This window comes from Ochotona princeps, chromosome X (genome assembly GCF_030435755.1).
Source record: "Ochotona princeps isolate mOchPri1 chromosome X, mOchPri1.hap1, whole genome shotgun sequence".
Taxonomy (NCBI): domain Eukaryota; kingdom Metazoa; phylum Chordata; class Mammalia; order Lagomorpha; family Ochotonidae; genus Ochotona; species Ochotona princeps.
The window spans coordinates 38,365,952-38,388,289 of NC_080865.1; the positions used below are offsets into that span (position 1 = coordinate 38,365,952).

Here is a 22,338-nt window from a genome sequence, read left to right on the forward strand (position 1 = left end):
GACTTGAAGCAGAAAGCCTATTTTCAAAGTCCTGGCTTTTGTACTTTACCAGGTGTGTGCCCTCTGATAAATCAGCTAATCTTGATTCTTCATTTCCTACATTTGTTCCTTAGAAACAAAAAGTCTTTCCTGCATCTTTCCTAGTGAAGAGTGCAGATTTATTGAATACATATTTTGTGCTTTTACTTCTCTCATATGATTCCCTTAGCATGATGATTAATGTGTCTATGATGATTAATGTGTCATTATTTCACAGTTGAAGATGTTAAGCTTTGTCTAATCAGACTATGAGTTGGTGGTAGATGTGGAATCAAGATACAAAGATCCTGGCCTTTACTTAGACAAATACTAGATTCCACACAGCTATGGAGCCCAATTTACCTAGCTAGTTAGTTGCTGCCCATTTTCAAAGATGGTGAACAACCAATGGGTTGTGAAAGAAGCAGCTGGTTTTGCCAGTCAAATTGTCAACTGTGTTAGCCTCTCCTTTCTGCTTCCACTTTTGTTAACTTCTCTAAGTGGGGTCAGTCCCTTCTTAGGAACCCCTGAGAAAGTACAATAGTAAAATAGACAGGGGTCTCTCTGAATGAGCAATGCTGTCTCTATGCGATAGGTTTTACTATTCAGATCCTCAAGGTCACAGTTCAAAATGGCTACTGCAGCAAATGTTTCTGGGTACATCAAATAATGGATCCAATATTTCAAGAGCTCTAATTTGGGAAGCAAGGTATTTTCTTTAAAGATGTTAGGAACCACAGAAATCATATCTTTAATTCAATGCAGGCTTTAACAGAGGTACAAACAGCTACCTTCTACCCTTCCTTTTTTAAAAATCTTTTTCTATCTCTGTGGGTGCCGGGCCCTGTCCCCTAAACTTCAAGACACCTAATGTTGGTACCTCCCTAAGCTGAAGTTTCTAAAATGCTATGTCCTTCCACATTGGGTGAAAAATTGTGCTCCACCCTACCCCACCACACCCCCAGTATTTTCAAGGTTTAACCTCCTGTATCTGTGTATGTGATCTTTCTTGGAAAGAGGAACTTTAAATTTCAGAGGGAGAGTCAAGAAAGATTAATGTGGGTCCTAATCCAATGAGCAGTGTCTGTATAAGAAGAGGGAAGGAAGTTTGGGCACAGACACAAGGACACTGGAAATGAGAACATAGGATGATGGGGGTAGTGATTGGAATGATGCAACTGAAAGTCAATGAATGCCAGTAAACAAGGAGCTTGAATAAGGCCAGAAAAAATTCTCCCATATGGACTTCAGGTAAAATGTCACCCTGTTAACACCAGTGCCTTCCATTGATGGGTCCCAGATTTTTTCCACATCTATACGTGATTGTATACTCTATGATGGGGACTTCCAGAGGCTAGCATTGTGACCTAGGGGATTAAGCCTACACCTGCAATGCCAGAATACCAATTCAGCACTGATTCTAGTCCTGGCTGCTCTACTTCTAATCCAGTTCTCCGCTAATGTGAAAAAGCATGAATGTGTGAACCCTCACACCAACCCCAAATGTGTGAACCCTTACCACCAACATGGCAGATCAGGGAGGAGTTCTGGGCTACCAGGGTCAGCCTAGTGCAACTTCAGCTATTGCCTCATTTGGGGGAATGGACCAGTGACTGAAAGATTCCTCTCTGTCCCTCCTTCTCTCTGTGTGTCTCTCTTCTCTGCCTTGCAAACATATAAATGTTTAAAAATGCAAGTGAGCACTGAAAGTTTAGGTGTCCATGAGACAAAAGAGATAAGTTAGGATTAGGGATAGTAATAAAAATCAAGTTGAGATCATGTCTTATGATGCATACAGATTCGGCACAGTCTCTCATACCTTCTGAAAGCCGATTTTCAGTACAACCTGATGACGTTTGCTGTTTATAAGGGTGAAATGACTATTGTTCTTGGAAATTGTATTAGCAACTGGGTAGAGACCCTTCTCAGAGTCATCCAAATTTCACATCTCCCCACATCAGCCTTTGTAAGAAGGAACAATGTAAATGAAAGAAACCTCTACTGTGTTAGGAATGTTGAAGAGGAATTTGGAGGACATATGGATCAATAAAATCTTTTCATTATGTTGAAGAAAGTTAACGTGGAAGGTCTCTAATCAGATAGGCTTATAATCCCCTAGTTGTGTTACCTTGGGCAACTCATTTCTCATTTCTGAGCTTTAGCTTCCTTCCTTAAAAATGGTCTACTGAAAAAAAAAGAGAAGAACAAACAAGCAAACAGCAAAAAGAGAAATTAAGAAAGAGAAGAAAAAAAAAGGGCGGGGGTGGGGAAGCTACCGGGCTTGGCGTGTTAGCCTAGTGGCTAATGTCCTCGTCTTGCACACACCAGGATCCCATATGGGCACCAATTCTAATCCAAGTGACCCCACTTCCTGTCCATCTCCATGCTTGTGGCCTGGGAAAACAGTGGAGGACAGCCCAAGGCCTTAAGATCCTGTACCAGCATGGGAGACTCCAGGGAGGCTCCTGGCTTCAGATCAGCTCAGCTCTGGCCTTCGTGGCCGCTTGGGGAGTTAATCAGCAAATGGAAGATCTTCCTTTCTGTCTCTCCTCCTTTTTGTGTATCTGACTTTCGAATAATAAATAAATAACTCTTTAAAAAATGGGCTACCATCTATTTGTGGAGGAGTAGTAAAGAGTGAATGAAAAAAAATTTTTAAAAATGAATGAATGAGACAGCATGCATGAGTATAGTCACAGAGTTTCTAATACGCACGCATTCCATTTGCTCCACAGAGATTTCATAGGTAATAGTTTCTTTCCACTTCTCCACTAGGAAGTCAGAATTTTGAGAGAAAGGATTTGGAATTAAAGCAATTTAGAATGTGTTGATGTTAAAGGGGATAATTTGGACTTAGTGTTAGCTGAAATGTGATTTCGGCAAGGCAGCAGTCTCTCGTTTTCAAATATATAGATTAAAAAGTTGTGTTTTTTTTTACAATGATAAACACATTAAAATATCTCAGAAATGATAAACAAGTAAATGCTGTCTTCTTAAAATCAATTGCCTGCTTTACATTTGTTTCGCTGCCCAATATCTTTTCATTTTTTTAAAATTTTTATGATATTTACATAGTTGATCAGGGCAGGAAAGATCAGAGGTTGGGAGAATGTGTCTAAATTGTTCTTTTCTTCTTCCTGTATCTGGAGGAAGGGGGGAGATAAGGGGAAAAGCCACACCCAGCCTCCCAATTGTCCCAGTGGCCAGGAATGAAGAACGGTCAGCCGATGTCATCCCAGGGTCCCAAGTGTGAAGCGTGCTCCAAGGTTTCTGCATAGGTGGCTTCAATAGTTGTCACCGAAGCAAAGATGAAGAAATCTTTCCAAGGCCCATTGGCTGACATGTGTATCATATAATCTCCATTTGCCCAGCTATTTGCAGTCATTGCTCTGTTGGGATAGTTGTCCAATTTGTTCTGTCCTCCTTTCTCTACTGTGGTACCAGATGTCCTCTATAGGCCCCAGTGGGTTGCCATATCCTCCATATGCATCTGGGCCTGCCATCTAGGCCCCGTTCTGACACATACATTCCATGCTCAGATCAGCAATCCTGGATGTGAGCCCTCATGTCCCTGAATGCCCCTACCTGTGCCATCCCCCAGGCTACTTGCAAGCCCACACACCAAGCCCCCACAAGTTCATTGCTTGGCAGTCAGTGGGTTTATTCCAGTGTCATTTTAGCCCTAGGCTGCCTGCCCCAGACCCTCACAGATCCTCCCCACAGGCAGGCCGAAGGACCCAGGCCAGGTAACCCAGGCCCTGCTGGACTCCCTTGCACTGGGACTCATGGACCCGGCATCCACCACACAGATGGATCTAGGAATCCAGGCCAGGTGACCTGGGCTCCACCAGACCTCCTGTTCACAGAGCTCATGGACCCAGCATCCCCCCACATATCTTTAGGAGAAAAAAAATAGAATAGTCTAGGTGACTATACTGTCAACACTGGTATGGTTGATACAGAATTGGCATTAACTAGGCCCAGGATGCCTGCTATCTATTAGCTGTTGTTTCTCACAGCAGTGTAACACTTGCCTTGGTGCATTGCAACCTAGGCCATTGCCCACACTTGGGATCACTGCCCAATATCTTTTAAGCTGTTGATAGTTGTGTCTTTACTTTCATTTATTGATCACATGTTCTAACCCTACTTGGATTTCAGGCTGGACTAGATAATGTTTCATATCAGAAGCTCTACTGTCAAAGGTTAGTTCTGGCTTGCTCTCTGTTCCTACTGAGTCACTAATCCTCATTGACTTTCTTTGCAGGCCTTCGTTCCTCCAGCTGAACCACCACCTAGCGCTCCACCACTCAAAATTCTCCTGGAAAAATGCTACTCTCTGCCCATCTCACAGAGTATCCCCATGGAGTTAGATCAAGTAGGATGGAGGAGACCCATGATATTTTGCACTGGTAAGCTTTTGATGCCCTGATCTCTATGACAGGAAATGCCAAGCAAGCCTCATGCATAAACAGACTGCTGACATTTACCATCCTCTCTGCCTGCCAATATCCCGGTAGTGAGTCGCACTGTTATCTGAAAATCCTACCATTAGCAAAGACTTTGCCCTTTCCATTTTCTTTGAAAGTGGAAGTATGCCCATTTGGGGGATCATTTAACTCAGAGAATATAGCCAATTTTGTATTTTTTCCAAAAACCTGCTTTTCCCTTTCTGGCCTTCTCTACCTAGTACTTTCCATGACTCATATGATCCTGTTCCTCCTCTCTCCATTATTCACAGTGCTTTAATATAGACTCTGCCAGCCTTAAAGTGACCAATTGTATATTCTCCACTTGGTTTTATCCTTGTCTTGCCTGTCTTGAATCTTCCATAGACTTACTTTCTGTGGATCATAGGTCCTATTCTTCTTCACTGGCCACTGAACACGAGAAGCCCCTGAGGCTCAGGGTAGATTTCAGTTAAGCTACTCAATGTCAAGAGACTTTTCCCTCAAAACATCAGTTATCTCTCAGCCTTTTTAGACTCAAGCCACTGGCCCTGCCTGTTAGATTCTTCTTATGAAGAAGCAAGGCTCCATCTTTTGCCAAACTTAGGAGATTCTGTGCTCTTGGATTTCCAGGCTACATCCACACAGTATTCCTTCTTACGGCAGCAAAACTTGTAGTAATGCTGAGGATGCTTGACACCTCCCAGCATTCCTTTCTAAGCTTTTCTTAAATCTTCAAATGTTCTGGAATCTCTGATCCTGCTTCCTCACGATGCTCCAAAGGTTCCCTAAGCCCCAAAGATTTTCTAGCTGCTGTGGACTGGCTTCTACTCCTGTTTGCCCTTTATTCGCATTACTCCATGTGTGGGGACATGTGAGATGCTTTGACTAAAAGCTTGTTTTCAACTTTGTGAATCCTTCCCAGTATTTCAGGAAGATAAAATCTGAATAAATCACTGTCCTGAGTCTTCTGTAGCATTATTTCTGTCAGTAATCCCCAGGAAGTTCAGAGACAGTAAAAAGAGAATTCAAAGAATTTTGAGGATAGGAAAATAATCCTTCATTAGGGATCAAGCTGTCTGGTTTTATGGATGGGGTAATAATCTTAGAGAGAAAGAAACCTATCCAAGGCCACACCGGGAATGCACGGCAGAGTTAGGATTGAGAGCTTCACCTCCTGACTTTTCACTGTGCTAGAATGCAATTTTACTTAAATGCTGGGAAGCCAGGTCTCTGATTCCACATGCTCATCTTCAGGGAGGTCGCCACCCCTGTTCCCCTTAAAGAGACTGTTAAGTGATGAGTATAACCAATCATCAAGCCGATAAGAGATGCCTGTCAAGTCCTGAGTCTCCTGCGTGAAGTACTCTCCCATAATTCCCTAATACGTCAGGCCAGGAGATCTAATGCAGGGGATGTAGTCACAGCTCTTCCTTCTTCCTCTCCTTCTTTCTTAGGAGAAATACAAATTTTGAGCAGCCGCTATCCTACTACCAAGCACATCAGATAACCCCCATCCCCCAGCAGCCTCCTGATTGTCAGAAGATGGTAGACAAGGTTAATAATCCTTATCATACGGACTGCTGTCTGATTATTTATAGGCCATAGGTGGGAAAATGTAATTCTAAGATTGACTCAAGTCCTGCCATCACCTCAGCAGGCACTCTCACCTCTGGGATATAAGTGGCTCCTACGTTGCAACTGTTTCTCAAGGTCCCACACAAACACTTAGGGCTAAAAATATCCCTGGGAGGGAAAGTGACATCAAGACTCCATTTGGGAAGCCAGCTTCCAAAAGGAACTTCTTTTTTATCTGTGACCCCGCTGGCAATAGGATCCAAGGACTGTAGGCAGATCATGATGAGTACCTGTTATGTCTCTGTCTTACTCAGGACTCAGAGATTCAGGTAATTTTCTGTCACTGTTATTAATCTTCCGTGATCCTTTAGACACTCTCATAACACATTATTTCTTAGTTTTTAATCTAGATTTCCCAAGTCAGACCAATGTACTAGAAAGAGAATTGCCTGGATTTGAACAGACTAAGCTTGAAATTTTGTTCAGCTAGGTTGGGAAAGTTGCATAACCTCTTTGGATCTCGGTTTCCTTACCTGAAGAATGAAAATGCTTAATAACATCTGACTCACAGGGTTGTGAGGATTGAATGAAATAGAATTGATGGGTGTCCCTAAAATAGTGATGACAGATTCCTCTTTCTTCAAACCACCCTCCACTGATCTCATATGTCTAAGAATTTTGGCCACTTTCACATACCACTAAAGACCCAACCTGCATCTGGCCTGGTACAGGAGCTGCTTGTTATTCATTGACTCATGCAATTACTTGCTCATTCAACAAACACTGAGAAAAATGGCATCAGTGTTTGTTTTTTAAAAAATTTGTACTAGGATAGACCAGTTTTGAAGCCTGACTTTCTGAGATTTGAATCTTTACTTTTCTACCACCTGTGTGACCTAGAAAAAGTCTCTACCTCTTTGAACCTCAGTTTTCTCATTTTTAAGCATGGTGTAATAATTTGGACTTCATATAAAATCATGTAAGCCCCTGAAGGGCTAATAAACATAAAAATGCTTTATAAGCTCTGAGGTATTATAGAACTAGATGGGAATGATAATAATAACAATAACAACTTATCAGTTAAAGATAGGAACGTGTCTACTACCTCACCAGGCACCTTACATAATTGACAGTCTGTAAATATCTGGCAATGCCAACATTAGGATTCAACATCTGTTTTCTAAGAGAATGGTGGGATTCTTTTACGTGCAAAAGTCAGAATCGCAAAACAACCTCACTGCAGGCATGCTCACACAGGTACCATTCCACAACTTGGCTGAGCTTTGCTTCAATCTCCTCAAATTCCGCTGGCTCAGAAGTTTTCAGATAATTTCCCAATGAGGTGTGTCCCTCCAAGTAGATCTATAGAGTTTAGCGTACAGATAGAAGAACCTCCCAGCACTAGATGGAATAGTTCTGGAGAAGTTGGAAACAGTCTAAAGATACTGGTTTTGGAGTAGATAAGAAACTGATCTTTACCTGTTAATTTAATATTTTTACTTGTTACTCAATATTTCTGTGGTAATGGTACTGTTTAATCATGTTTAATACCTGAGCCAGGGGTTGGGAAACCCTGGTTCTGTTGATGGGTTTCTGTGTATACTTGTATGTAGTCAGTTCTGCTCATTTCCCTGCTTCAAACCTCACTTTGGAAATTGAAACAGTTCTGAACACAGATTTCACTTATTATTTGTTTCTGATTATATATATGCTTGGCTTCTCCTACTGCGCATTTCATTTTGGATACGCCGACAGCTCATGTTTCTTCTTTATTTTTTTTTATTAAATTTATTTATTAATTACATTGTGTTGTAATTACATAGAATCTGGGATTCTCCCCTCCCACCCTCCCCCCATGGTGGGTTCCTCCACCCCGCTGCATAACCATAGTTCAAGTTTAGTTGAAATTCCCTCCTTGCAAGAATTTGCCGCTCTGGCAGAATGTCGGGTGAGCAAGATACTAAATACTGTTGGTGACAACAAGGCTCTGACAATGTCTGTTATGTTAGTTAACCAGACTCTCCATATCTAAGACTTAAAGTATCAGATAGTTGTCCAGACCTGAAATTCTTAGTTTGTAATTCCAGACAAGAGCATAAAGTCCTTCTTTTCTGACAAATTCCCTAAACAATGCAGGGAGGACCAGGGTACTTCAGTCATCAAGTGTGAATTTCTTGAGAAAGTCCAGTGTTTGTTCCATTGATTGCTGAGTTTTCCTTCCCCTTCTGCTTCATGCCTGTCACCATCCTGGTGATTTAGAAAGTTAGACCAAGATGACCAACAGCCAGAGCTTCTGAAAAGGAATTGAAGTGTCTCAGCCTATAAACAATATTCTCTCTCTACAGGTAAATTGAGCCAGGGCTCCAACACACTAGAAACCTGCAAGAATATTGGTGGATTTTGGAAGCTTCGGGAACCAGGAAATAAGCCAGTTGATGAAGTAAGACCCTTTTCCTAATCCATTTGGAAATCACCATGTCTGAAGCACCATTAATTTCCTCTAAGCTTCTCTTTTCGTAGACATATTGTGAGTGTTGGTGCTTCCAACATTTGGGATGCAGGAAAATTTTAGATGTGTTTTGGAGCTATTTTATGGCTATGTAACAGTTGGGAGTATTAGCCTTTTTTCCCCCTGAGGTTAATTTTTTAATGAGATAAATCAAGGACTTTGATGATTTCCATGCAGCTTGCTAGCATTGTTTTCTTTGGCTTCACTTGCCATGGCAGATGGGGGAGCTATGAGATTTTAAGCCCTAGGTACTTAGGTTTGTTTCTATTATATCCTTAAATATGTCCTTTGAGTTTGTGGTCATCTTCAGTGCTAACTGGTGACATATTTATAGGAATTTCCATTGGGAAGTTGCTTCTAAATACAGTTGTAATAAAATATGTGCTTAGAGATTTAGTGTTATTGGAATTTTTTTACTTCCATGCCTTCACATGCATATCTGTTATACACTTGAATAGGCCTTTGTAAGAATGGCTTTTCCGTGTCTCTGAGCAATTGCATAATTGTCTACCCTTTTGTCTGAGTGTATCTTTGGGTGTTTTGACATCTAGTACTTCTTGTGTATGTTTTAGCTCTGTGAGCCTGTCCATTTCCATATCAAACACCTGGGAGATGTGTGTGAATGTCTTTTGTGTGTCTGTGCTTCAGCAGAGTCAGTTTGCCTGGGAGCATGTGTATTTAGTTAAACCCTGGTGAGAAACTAAGAATGCAACCCTGAGATATTTGTGCTAATGGCTCGAGTTTCACTTAACCACTGTACTACAATTTGAATATTTCAGAAATGGGCCTGTTGTCACCACATTTTAGGTCTATTCCATGACAATCACCAATTAGAGATTCTTAGCTAGAAATGTATGTAACGAAGTAGAGGCTTTGTTGTTGTTGTTTGTTTGTTTTGTTTTATAGTTTGAGAATGGTAAAGTGAGGATCACAGGGAACATTTTATGGTAGTTAGTTTGCTTCTCTCATTCCCTGCCCCTGCTCAGTTGCCTGTTTGCCAGTCTTCTCACTGGTTGCTTCAGTGTAGATTCAAGCAGATCTGCTCCTCCTGAGGCGAGGGTGATCAGTATGTTTGGATACCTATGTCCATTTGGTCTTGGTGTCCATACTGGGCCTTTCCCAACTCAGCAAACAAAACATCAAATTCATCCTAAGAAAAAATGTGTGTGAACCCAAAAACAGAAATTAGTCATTTATGATTGGAAGATAATCTTTGTAAGGCTTCAAAATACTAAAATGCACTCTGCTGGTTCCAGCAAGATATCCTAGCCTGGTGTTTCAGTGAACTGGCTGGAGTCACCAGCAGATCCTGAGGGGACTCTGTGACATTCAGGGACTCAATATGCCTTAGAAACACTTTTGCAACCTTGATCAGCCCTTGTGTCTCTGACAATGGTAGTAATAATGACTTAGGTCTCTGTGACATTTTATAAAATGGTTTCTCATTCAGTGTTGTATTTGGCAGTGATGGCAACAATATTCCCATTATGTAGATGAAAATTTTGAGACTCAAAGGGTACTTTACTTACCCAAAGCCACCTTGCTGATAAGAACCAGGACCTGAAAGGTCTTCACAACTGAAAATCAAAATCATTATCTTGGATACTCTAGAATTGGGAGCAAAACAGTTTCTAAAGGGATTAATCAATGATAAGTCAAAACAAAGAGTCTAGCTATGTGGAAAGCTACAAAACTCAAGATTCCATAAGGAAAAATTTGAGTTGGGCTCTGAAGGGTATGAAGGGTGGAACAGAAAGAGGTGGCTTGATCATATGGCAGATACTATAAGACTGGAAAGATGCCCTCTTTTCTTACACTGGGGGCACTAATTTCAGGGTTACCTGGGTTAATAGCACTGAAAGTGGAATGAAGATACTCCTTACATATGTGCATACCTAACAGGTAAGAGCAAATTCACAGGCCCGACCATGAATTTAGTAGCTAGGCTGGGAAAGTAGCAGAACATGACTCAACTGCTTGGGTTGTTGTACGTATGTAGAAGACATGGATGAATCTCCTGGCTTCTGACTTTGGCCTGGCGCAGCCTTGGTTATTGCAGCCATTTGGGAAGTGAACTAGCAGGTGGAAGACTCTCTCTTCCTCTCTCCTCACCCACCTTCATAACTCTTAAAAAGTTTTTTTAAGAAAAAAAAAGCAAGTTTGTATTAAGGTGGGCTTTCTTGTGGTCCTAAATCCAGTGACATAAAATTGATTGCATATTCTCTCTGGGGGAAGATTCCCAGGGTATTAGCAGTAGATCTCAAAGCATATAGGTCTAGCTGTATTGTGTCTTTATAACCTTTAATATTTCCAGGCTATTCCAGGGCTCTAGCTTGCCTGGCTTGTCTTTGCCAAGTTGGGTATCAGTTGACAGTCTTGGCAAAACTAGTTACGGCAGTGATACTACCCTACTAAGTCAGGAAACTCTGGAAGGAACATCATGGCTACAAGGACCAGCACCAGACCCCAGAACTATGATGGAAGACTGCTGCTGTTTTTAGCTCTCCATCAGTTGTTTCCTTTATTTTTTGCAACTTTCATCACCTATCTAAAAGCTGGCAAATTTTCTCCTGAAAGTTAAAATTAGCTGTAATGTTCTCCCCCATAGCTAGACGGAGAAAACATTTTTCAAAGAAAAATTTAAATTGTATTTAAAAAGTTTTAACTTATGCATACTTATGGGATATTATGTCTCATTATATGTATACATTGTGTAAATCAGGGTAAATACATTTATAATTTCAACCATTTCAAATATCTTCATAGTGAAAGTATCCAAAATCTTACTTTGCATATTTTTAAAAATAGGGAAATATATAGGATACTACCATTATCTATAGTTACCTTACCGTGAAAAGGAATTCTAGAACTTCTTAGAACTATCGAGCTATAACATACTTGTCAATCAATCTTTCCCCACCCTACTTGCCCACCTCACACCCTATTCTCTGGTACACATTTATACGAGATCCTCTTTTATAAAGACTGTATATAAAACCAATGTTTTTCTTTCTCTGCTTGGCATATTTAACTTAATACAATGATGCCTGATTCTGTCGATGCTGTTGCAAATGACAGAACTCATCATTATTTTAGCAATTAATTTTCCCCATTTTATTGTAATTATTAACATCTTATGATACAGTTCCATATGCCCTGGGACTTCCTTAACCCCTCCCCAAATTGTGCCCCCCACTGAGTTCCCCTATATTATTACTATAGTATAGTTCTTCATAAACAGTAATAAGTTCATCATTCCAGGCATGGACAATGGCAGAGAGTCCAGTATTCTATTGTTAAGATATAGTTAACAGTTTCATTGGAAGTCCATGTCTGGAAGTAGAGATGCATACTACATTGTATCCTCACATCTGGATATGATAGTCTCCATTACACAGTTGCTATACACCCCCTTCAATGAAAAGCCACAAAACAAAACCAACAATCGGAAGAAACAAAGAAATCTAAAATGCCATGAAGTTAAATAGCGTGCTACTGAATGACTAATGTGTCGCTAAAGAAATGAAAGAAAATCAAGAACCTTCTTGAAGAAAATGATGTTACTGCATCATGTATGCGTCAGTGAAGAATGTAATGAGAAAGAAAGTGTTTTGAAGAGATAAAACTGAAAAAAAATTGAAATCCATGAGACAGAGTTTCCATTGGTCTTTGTTGATGAGCTATGTCTCCTGCAGGCAACAAATAAATGGGTTTTGTTTTTTAATCAAGTCTACTAATCTATGACCTTTGATTGATGAGTTTAAGCCATTTGCATTTCTACTTCCAGACTAAAGATGGACTGCCAATGAAACTGTGAACTATATCATGACAATAGAATACTGGACTCTCTGTTATTGTCTGCCTGGAATGATGAGCTTATGACTGTTTATGAAGAACCATACTGTAGTAATAATATAGGGGAACACAGTGGGGGGCATGATTTAGGGAGGGGTTAAGGACGTCCCAGGGCATATGGAACTGCATCATGAAAACATAATCAATGTAAAAAACCCCTAAAATTTAAATAGATTTATTTATTTTTATCCAAAAAGCAAAGTTATAGGGAAAACAGGCAGCGAGAGAGAGAAAGAGGGAGAAAGAGAGAATGAGAAAAAGAGAGAGAGAGAGAGAGAGAGAGAGAGAGAGAGAAAATCTTTCATTTGTTGGGTCACTCACTCTCCACATGGCCACAGTGGCCAAGCTGATTTTCCACATGGATGCAGGGGCCCAAGGACTTGCACTATCTTTTGCTGCTTCCCCATGTACATTAGCAGGAAGCTGCATTAGAGGTGGATTAAGTGAGACTCAAACTGGCTCCTATGTGGGATGGTGACACTGCAGTGAGAGGCTTAACCTATGATGCCACTGTGTGCCCCCCCATCTGTTTAAGATTCATTTATTTGAAGGATAATGTCAAAAAGAGAGAGAGAGAGAGAGAGAGAGAGAAATCTTCCATCTGTTAGTTTACTTCCCAAATGGCTGCATTGGCCAGAGTGAAGCCAGGTTGAAGCCTGGAGGCAGAAATTCCATCCTGGTCTGCCATATGAAAGTCATCAGCCCAGTCACTTGGACCATCTTCTAGTTTTTCCCGCTATATTAGCATCGACCTGGGTTAAAGTACAAGAGCTAACACTCAAACTCGTTTCCATATGGGATGCCAGTATCACAAATAGTTTCTTAGCCCGTTGCACCACATGCTGGTCCCTTTATTAGAATTTAACTCTGTTTTCTGTTGGTCTCTGCTCTTATTCCTATATTAGATGTTGTGTTTTATGATTAACAGCTTCTTATGTGCAGCAAACCTTTCCTCTAACCTTCCATTTCCAGAGACCCTGGCCTAGGGCTGCCCAGTGTTGGGCTTTATGAGTCCAGTACTGATCACCAAGACACCATCCCTTGGCCTCTTATGTGTCTACTGATTATTGGAAGAAGGTGATGGATTCCCAGATTGGCCCCGGTCTGGCCACATCTGGGTCCCACAGTTCCTAGTGTGTCTGCCAAGTCCACTCAAGATTAGAAATAATACACAATAAAATGAGGCCCATCCCCTGGAGATCAGCTCTTATGGTGAGCAAGTCTAGAGACTCAGTCTAAGCACCTGACTGTAGGGTAGAAGCCTTTGAAGTTTATCAGGTGCTCAATCTGGGTATAGTAGGCACGGTCTTGAGCTCTCACTCCTGGAATCTCATTGTTTTGTGCAGGTGGTTCAAGAAGAGTAGCCGAGGTAACCTGGCTGTGAAAGCTGCACAAGTTCACTGCACAGGCATAGACCTAGAGGCAGTAGTCATGGTGCTAGTTTGACAATTTTTTTTTTCTGCAATGAGCCTGGTAGTGATTCAGGTGTTTTTCCTCTTTCAAGTAAGAGTCATCGCCCATGCCATAGTGAATTAGCAGGCAGTTGGATTGGAAATGAAATAGGTGGAACTTGAACTAGGCATTCTGATATAGGATGTAGGAGTCTCAAGCAGCAACACAGCAGCTGAGTCAAATGCCTGCCCCTGTGAGGCATTTTAGTTTGATGTAATTAGTCTATTTCCACTTTTATTGCCTTCTTTAAATTTTTCTAGGGTATCCAGCTCCCACACAGTGCTATTCTATCAGTTTCATGAGTCACCTTCCAATCTTTACTCCATTTTGAGTTGATTTTTTTTTTAACCTGGGAAAAAGTAGGGATCCAATTCTAATCTTCTGTGTGTAGATATTCAGTTTTCTAGCACTGTTCACTGAATAGACTGTCCCCCTCACCATATTTTCCAGGCACCTTGGTCAAAAATCAGTTGGGTACCAGTGTTGCAGCACAGCAAGCTGAACTGCACTTTTTGATGCTGGCATCCCATATTGGAGCGCTGATTTGGGTTCCCAGCTGCCATGCTTCCAATTCCACTTTCTACCTTTTATTTTAATTAAGATTTTTTTAAAATTTGAAAGTGAGGAAGTGGTGAGAGGAAGAGAGAGCGAGAGCGAGCGAGAGAGAGAGCGATATTTTCCATTTGATGGTTCACACTCCAAATGGCAAAACCAGCCAGGAAGGACTGGTCCAATACAAAGCCAGGAGCCTGGAACTATTCATGGGTTGCAGAACACTTGGACCATTTTCCACTGGAAGCGTTAACCTGTGATGCCACTGTGCAGCCACCCTGATCTGTTTAAGGTAGGGTCAGAGAGAGAAAGAGAGAGATAATCTTTCATCTGTTAGTTCACTCCCCAAATGGCTACAATGACCAGAAGTTCATCTCATATGTATGAGTATTTTCAAACTCACAGAGTACACTCCAGGTCATTGAGCTCTTCCCTCAGTGAATTCACTTCTTTTCACTAACGTTTACAGAAATATCTTCCCTCCTCAGGCTTCTTTTAACTGAAACCAAATCACCCTCAGAGCTTTAGTTCTCTCCTATACTGCTTAATATTTGTTGCCACTAAAGAATAGTCTCTCTTTTCCTTTCACTGGTCAGTATCATGGCCACTTTATTTCTCATCTCTGCCACTTAGCTTGATCCATTATAACCCATTCATACCATTTTTTCTCTATCTTAGTTCTTGTATCTCTACCAGCAGAGATACCCATTTTTTTGATGATGTTCCCTTGAGAAAATAAGTTATCCACAGCTTCTGAAACACAAATACCCACTTTGATTTCATTCTTGGGCAGACATTTTCTTTTTTTTTTTTTTTTTTAAGATTTATCTATCTTTATTGGAAAGTCAAATATACAGAGGGGGGAGGAGACAGAGAGGAAGATCTTCCATCTGATGATTTACTTCCCAAGTGACTGTTAACGGCTGGAGCTGAGCTGATCTGAAGCCAGGAGCCAGGAGCTCTTCCGGATTTCCCATGCAGGTGCAGGGTCCCAAGGATTTGGGCTGTCCTTGACTATTTTTCCAGGCCACAAGCTGGGAATGGATGGGAAGCAGGGCCTGCTGAGATTAGGCTGGTGCTCATATGGGATCCCAGCACATGCAACGTGAGGACTTTAGCCACTAGTCTACCACACTGGGCCTGGGCAGGCATTTTCTTTGCTACTTTTCTCGGGTTGTTCTGAGGCTACATGCACTTATATAAAACAGCAAGTGTTCAGCAAATACTCATTCCATTCTTTGCTGTGACAGATTTGTTCTGCTAAACAGAGCCTGAGGCTTTTTCCATAACTCTGAGGTTAGATGGGACAATATTTTATAACAGTTGATTTCTGTAAGTTAGAGAGAAGTAGAGGGAATGCTGCACTTATGGAGGTCAGGGTTCAGGACTCCCTTGGTTTCTGCTTTTCTTTCGTGGAACAGTGAATTAGATTGGCCAAACATAGAGTCCTGGCCTGGCTGTTGTAAAACAACACTAAGAAGGTTTTTTTTTAGTTTGTGTCCTTCAGTGTGGCGTCTGCACTTGGGAGGTGACACTCTTCATCTTCCTGATTATGAATGTGTGTGTGTACATTCCTTCTCTTGAAAGTCAAGAGGCAGGACTTTGCTGATCCACGTTGAGATGCGACTTCTTTTTGTACATCCTTTCTGTCTTTGTATTAGTGTGAATCCCACTCTGGCTATTGGTATTTTAAAATGTTCACACAGGAAGGAAAAAAAAGAAAACCCTGGGGACTAGTGTTATAGCATAACACGTAGAGCCACTGGCTATGACACCGAGACCTATATGGGCATCAGTTCCCTCTTGGTTACTCTATTTCTGATCCAGTTCACTGGTAATGATCTGGGATAGCACTGGAAAAGGATCCAAGTGTTTAAGCCCCAGCCATCCATCTGGGAGACACAGATGAAGTTCCAGACCCCTGGCTTTGGCCTGACCCAACCCCAGCTGTTTGGTTCATCTGCAAAGTGTATCAGTAGGTGAAAGGTCTCTGTGTTTCTCCCTCTCTGTCTTTCAAACAAATAAATCTTCTGAAAAAGAGAACTCTGATGTGTCAGGACTGCTACACCTGGATAGGCACCAACACTATATTCTGTATCTGAAGAAACAGGTCAATAGATGGGAAGAGACTTGCCTAGCCAGTGTTGGTTTAGGCCTACTTTGATTTTTCACTCTCAGAATTCTACACGGAGATTTTATTAATGCCGTGCCAAATGAAATAGCTATATTGGAGACATCGTAGGAATTCGGGGTCAAGTGTTTTTCTTTGGGTCAGTGGATGAAATCTACACCTTGACTCCTTTGGTAGTCTGTAGGTCTTTGCAAGTGCCTGCTTTTTCTGGGAGTTGCTGGAATTATGAGTGTTAGGGAAGAGAGTCAGGCCCAAGCAGACACCAGTTTCCACTGGCATTTACAGATATGTTGTCTAAATAATAATGACTACTGTTTAAGTGTCTGGCACACACTGTGTGCTCTGTTTGATTACATTTCATCCTAACAATAGCTCCATGAGGAAAGTTTTATTATTATTTCTGTTATGTGGATGGCGAAACTGGAACTCACATAAAATGACTCGGCAATGTATTATTAAACGGTAAAGCAGAGATGTAAACTCAAGGCTATCTGGTTTCAAAATTTATGCTTTCATGAAATTGTGAAATTATTGATGCTTTATTTTACATATGACTAGACAATCTTAGGCTGAGCATTCCTTCAGGATGATGCAATGACATTAATGATGAGTAAAGTGTGAATACTTGAGATCTGGCATTGTGGTATAGTGGGCAAAGTCACCACCTGTAACACTATTCCACTAGCAGCTCTCTGCTAGTGGTCTGGGAAAAGCAAGAGAAGATGGTCCAAGTAGTTGATTCCCTGCAACCCTAGCGAGAGAGCAGGGTGAAGTTCCTGGCTCCCAGCTTTGGACTGGCCCAGACCCGACCATTGCAACCATCGAGGGAGTGAACAGAACTAACAGATAGAAGATTCTCTGATTCTCTCTCTCTCTACTCTCTTCTCTGTAATTCTTTCAAATAAATAACTAAAAAATTGAAACTATGAACATTTGTTCTCACCTTCCTCCACTGTTGCCACTATGCTAGGTACTAAGGGTACAGAGATGAATCAGGGGAAAGCATATTACCTTGAGGTGCTGATAGTCTAATGCAGCGTAGAAGTGATATACAGATATACGAAGAGATAATAGCTCAGGGAACAATAGAGGAACCATTAATTCACTTATGGAAGCTGCCATGGGCAATAGTATTTGAGTGCTGTTTGAATAATAGGGAAGAGGTTTCCAAGTATTTCAAGAAGAGGTTGGGAGGATAGACTAGTTACAAGCATTCCCAGGACAAACTGCAGCTTGAATAAAGGCAAATAGGAATAGAGGCCCTTGATTTGTTCATGGAACATTGAGAAAGTCCCATGGGAGTGTCAAAGAATGGATGAGACAATCATGCCAGCACACTGCTTCAATAAGTTAGTATGCTACTATGTTACTTCCCTAAAGCTGTTAAAGGAATTATTTATTTTCAGTCACATGCGCTGTACTAAGTGAAGTGCTCATAGGAAGGCAGCCTGCATTAGTGTGAATACTGTGGTCTGATTAGTGGGAGGAAAAATACACCTGTGATAACTCAGTTATCTCTTCATGCCCCAATGCAATCCTTTCTCTACATGATCTCAGTTAGCATTTTTTCTGCAGAGTATTTTGTTTGTTCTGCTCAAATGCTTATAATTGCAAGAAAGTAAAAACCATGTAATCTTTTGTACCTCATGGCTGTATCTGCAAGTACCTTTTTGCCTTACATGTGGGACAATAAAGGATAGTGCTTTTAGCATGTGAACCCTGGTATGCAGAATTCTTGTATTCACAACATGACCTAACACTTCCTAGGTATGTGATTTTTGTCAAACTTTCAGATATGAATATAGCTTAGTTTCTTTGAATATAAAATGTAGACAATACTATAAGCCCCTTTACAAGGTCACTTGAGGATTAAATGAAATAATATAAAGTGCTTGAAACAGTGCTCAGCACATGTAAACATTTTAAGAGTGTTTAACCATCATAATTAGTATTGATGTTGAGTTAGGATATATAGCCAACTCTACTGAGTTAATAATTGTATCATGAAAGCATGCAAAACCTAACAGTTCACGTCTTTAAAAGATTTATTTATTTAAAAGGCAACGTTATGAAGAGAGAGGGAGAGATAGATAGGGAAATTTTCCATCAGCTGATTTCCTGTTTAAAAATGGCTGTGATGGTTGGGGCTGAGTCAGGCCAAAACCTGGAACTCCACTTGAGTATCTCACATGGGTGACAGGGGCTTGAGTATATGCGTCATCTTTCACTGCCTTCCCCGGGAATATTAACAGAAAGCTGGACTGAAGTTGGAGCATCTCTAATGCATCATAGGCCACAGTTCAATCTGCTGTGCCAGAATGCCGACCCATTTTTAGCAAGTGCAGCATGCGTATGTTTATAAAAGTAGGAGAAAATGCGTAAGTGTGTTTATGATATAAGCATCTCTGCCTTGTCCCTAATACATTGAAATACAGTTCTCCTCAGAACTAAGCATCATGGCCAATTTCTTTATGTATTGATTTGAGAGTGAGAGTTGGAGAGCAAGAACTAGAGTTCCAATTTTCTGGTCAACTCTCCAGATATTTACAACAACCAGAGCTGGACCCAGACAAGACCAAGGGCTGGGAACTCAATCTACCTGTTCCATGTGGGTGACAGAGATTCAACCACATAAGCCATTACCCTTTTGACACCCAGCATTAATATTGGCAGGAAACTGGAATTAAGACCAGAATTCAAACCTTGGCACTCTGATATGAGCATGCAGGTATCCCAAGCCTGTCTAACAAACTCTCTACAATGGCCAGTTTCTTGATTGTATGAGAAAAACCTTTCAAAATAATGAAATCAATTATTCTAATGTTTTAACTCTAATTCCCTCAATCAATTCTTGCTTCTCTTATATTTTATCATCTTCTAAATGTTTACCTGTCTCATTTTTGCCATATAGGAGCTGGGTTCTGCGATGCTTGTCATACCAAGCCATGTGTCTAAAATTTAACACTAAGTTATAGAAGCTTTATTTTTTCCAACTTATTTATGAATTTTGTTGTCCATAAGACTGGCATTTGCTTGTTCTTTTTGATCTTTGGCTCAAAACTCGTGGACTGGCTCAGGGAGATACAGGTTTAGATATTCTTGCTCAACATCATATGATGAAGGCACTGCATACCTAAACAGAAAGAAAAATGTTAACTTGCCCTCAGGATAACACCGGAAATGTGAAAGATTAGGGTGCATGGTAACACACATACCTATACTAGAGAATAACTATGTAAGGTAAATTACAAATCTAACAACCTCTGCAGTTTACACATCTTTATGTAGCTCTTTCTCTTCATGAACTCAGGAGAAAAAGAGACCTTCCTTGCATGAATATAATTGAGGATTGGATAGTGGTTCAGATCTTTTATTCTCTTTGTAGCTAGGAACAAAATATAATAATCAATATTCTTCCCATTTTAAGGATCCTTGATTCACACTGAAAAGCCTTAGGATGAATGCAAGTATGAACATACTAATTCATGCTTACATACAAACATAAATACATGATTTGTTCCTAAAAATTAATATAATTAACTTAATCCAGTATTCAGGGTTACATAATTTCAACACAAATGATACAAGAATATTGTCATGTTTTGTGTACTTTTTGTGTGATTTTTTATTTTATATAGCTTATGTTAGTGGACTACAACTTGAATTTGTTCACTTACCATTTTGTGTTTATTTTCTTTCCATGTCACTTTTTATAAATCTTCTTCATTCTTTTGAACTTTCATATGGACATATCACTATTTAATTTTTTAACTTTTTAATTTTCAAGATAATATTTCAGGAAAAACTAGAAAATTTCTAAAAGAAAACTAAGGAGACAAACTTCAAGACATTTTATTTGGCATTAATCTGTTGGTGTGACAACAAAAGCACCAGCAGCCAAAGGAACAGTAGATAAATTGGACTGTATCAAAACTAAAACTTCTGTGTATTAAAGGACACTCTCCGTAATGTGAAGACAACTCATAGAATGGGAGACAATATTTGCAGGTCATATATTTTGCAAGGGATTCATATCTGTATATAATTAACCTCTATAATCAGCAAACAAAAAACTAAACAACCCAAAACGGAGATGAAGGCCTTCAACAGATATTTTTCTAAAGAAACTATTGAAATGATCAGTAAATACACAAAAAGGTACTCAGTATCATTAGGGAAATGCAAATCAAATCCATGATGTGGTATTATTTTCTGCCCATTAAGAAGGCTATTATTAGAAGAAAAGAAGCTGGAAATTAACAATTGTAGAGAAATTGGAAGTACCTTGCATTGCTGGTGAAAATATAAAATGGCACAATTGCTGTAGAAATTACTTTGGCAGCCCCTGAGATTAGTAGATATGGAATGGCCATGTGATTTTAAAATTGTACTGCTAGGGTTTGTGTTAAACAAGAGAGCACAAATACTTGTGCAGCCGTATTCATAGCAGCATTATTTACAACATTCAGAACGTATTAAAAAAAAAAAAACTCAAGTGTCCTTCAGCATTTGAATGGATAGGAAATGTATTATACAGATAGTGGAATATTAGTCATAAATAAGAATGAAACTCTAAAAAGTATGAAATTCTGATATATGCTAAAGTATAGGTGAACCTTGAAAATATAATATGTCCAGTGAAATAAGCGTGACACAGGAAAAATATTATCTAATTCTGTTTTTATGAGGTACTTAAAAATAGGCAAATTCATAGGGACGAAAGATAGAGTGGAGGTCCAGGGGCTGTGGGGCTTAAGAGGAAGTTATTGTTTAGTGGTTAGCACTATCTTTTGCGTATGATGGAGAAGCTCTAGAACTGGATAGTTGTAATGTTTATACAACATTTCAAATTAACGCTACAGCATTGTACATTGCATGTATATACAGTGGTAAATGTAGCATAATATAAAAGGTGAGAATCTTTATATATTCATTGTTTAGACAATGGAATTTTTGGATGTAATTCATATGCAATAGTTGTGTTGGAGATATGATTAAGGTTGGGAGAGGTTGAGAGAGGTTGGGAGAATGGGGTGAGAGACTGGAGACTTAGATTTTTGACATGTGTTTGAGATGATCACAACATATCCATATGGAGAATTTCAGGAAATCTTGGTGGTTTCGGACCAGCAGGCCCCCATGGCCGCTGAGGGATGAGACGACGGTGTTCCTCAGCAACAATCACCGGAGACAGTTTTGTCGAGTATGTCCATTTATTGTAAAGCAAGCACAAACTTTTATAAACTAAGAAAAGGGAAAGGCAGAAGGGCATCTCCCAACAATCCTCCCACCCAGCAACAGCACTGTAATTGGCTCGAAGGGATCTCTGTCTCCCTGGACCCTCCAATCCTGTTGCAGGTCACATGTATAACATCTGACCGGCAGGTATTCTGCAGGTCATGTACACTACGTGTGGCTAGCAGGTAATGTGGGGCCACACCGATTTGTCAGAGTTGCTTAGCAAGGAAGTCCCAGCACAGCTTGTCCAAGGACAGAGAAAATGGGTGCAGCCCGCTGCTCTATCCTGCATAGCCAGTGATCAAGTTAGGTTGAGGTCTCAGTTAGTCAAAACCATTGTCAGCGGTTCTCCCAGAGACATGGTGCGCCATGTGCCTATGACCTCCCACATAGGCTAAGCAGGCACAGATCCTGGGGCGTTCTCCCACAGGGAAGCATTAATAGCTTTGATCTAGACCTAGGGGAAAACGGTAATATTAAACATGCAATTTTGGAAACCTATCACATCCAGATACTTGGAAACTAAATTATTTTATATATATATAATCTTTACATAG

General features: G+C 40.3%; 1 protein-coding gene across 3 annotated transcripts in view; it reads left to right on the forward strand.

Moving 5' to 3' along the window:
- The window catches only part of ARHGEF9 (Cdc42 guanine nucleotide exchange factor 9), a 312,355-nt gene that overhangs the window by 5,020 nt on the left and 284,997 nt on the right, over positions 1–22,338 (forward strand). For all 3 annotated transcript variants that reach the window (XM_058658589.1, XM_058658588.1, XM_058658590.1), the window contains exons 2-3: positions 4,286–4,430; positions 8,390–8,484. In XM_058658589.1, coding sequence (XP_058514572.1) covers positions 4,286–4,430; positions 8,390–8,484 — 240 coding nt within the window. The remainder of the gene's footprint in view (positions 1–4,285; positions 4,431–8,389; positions 8,485–22,338) is intronic.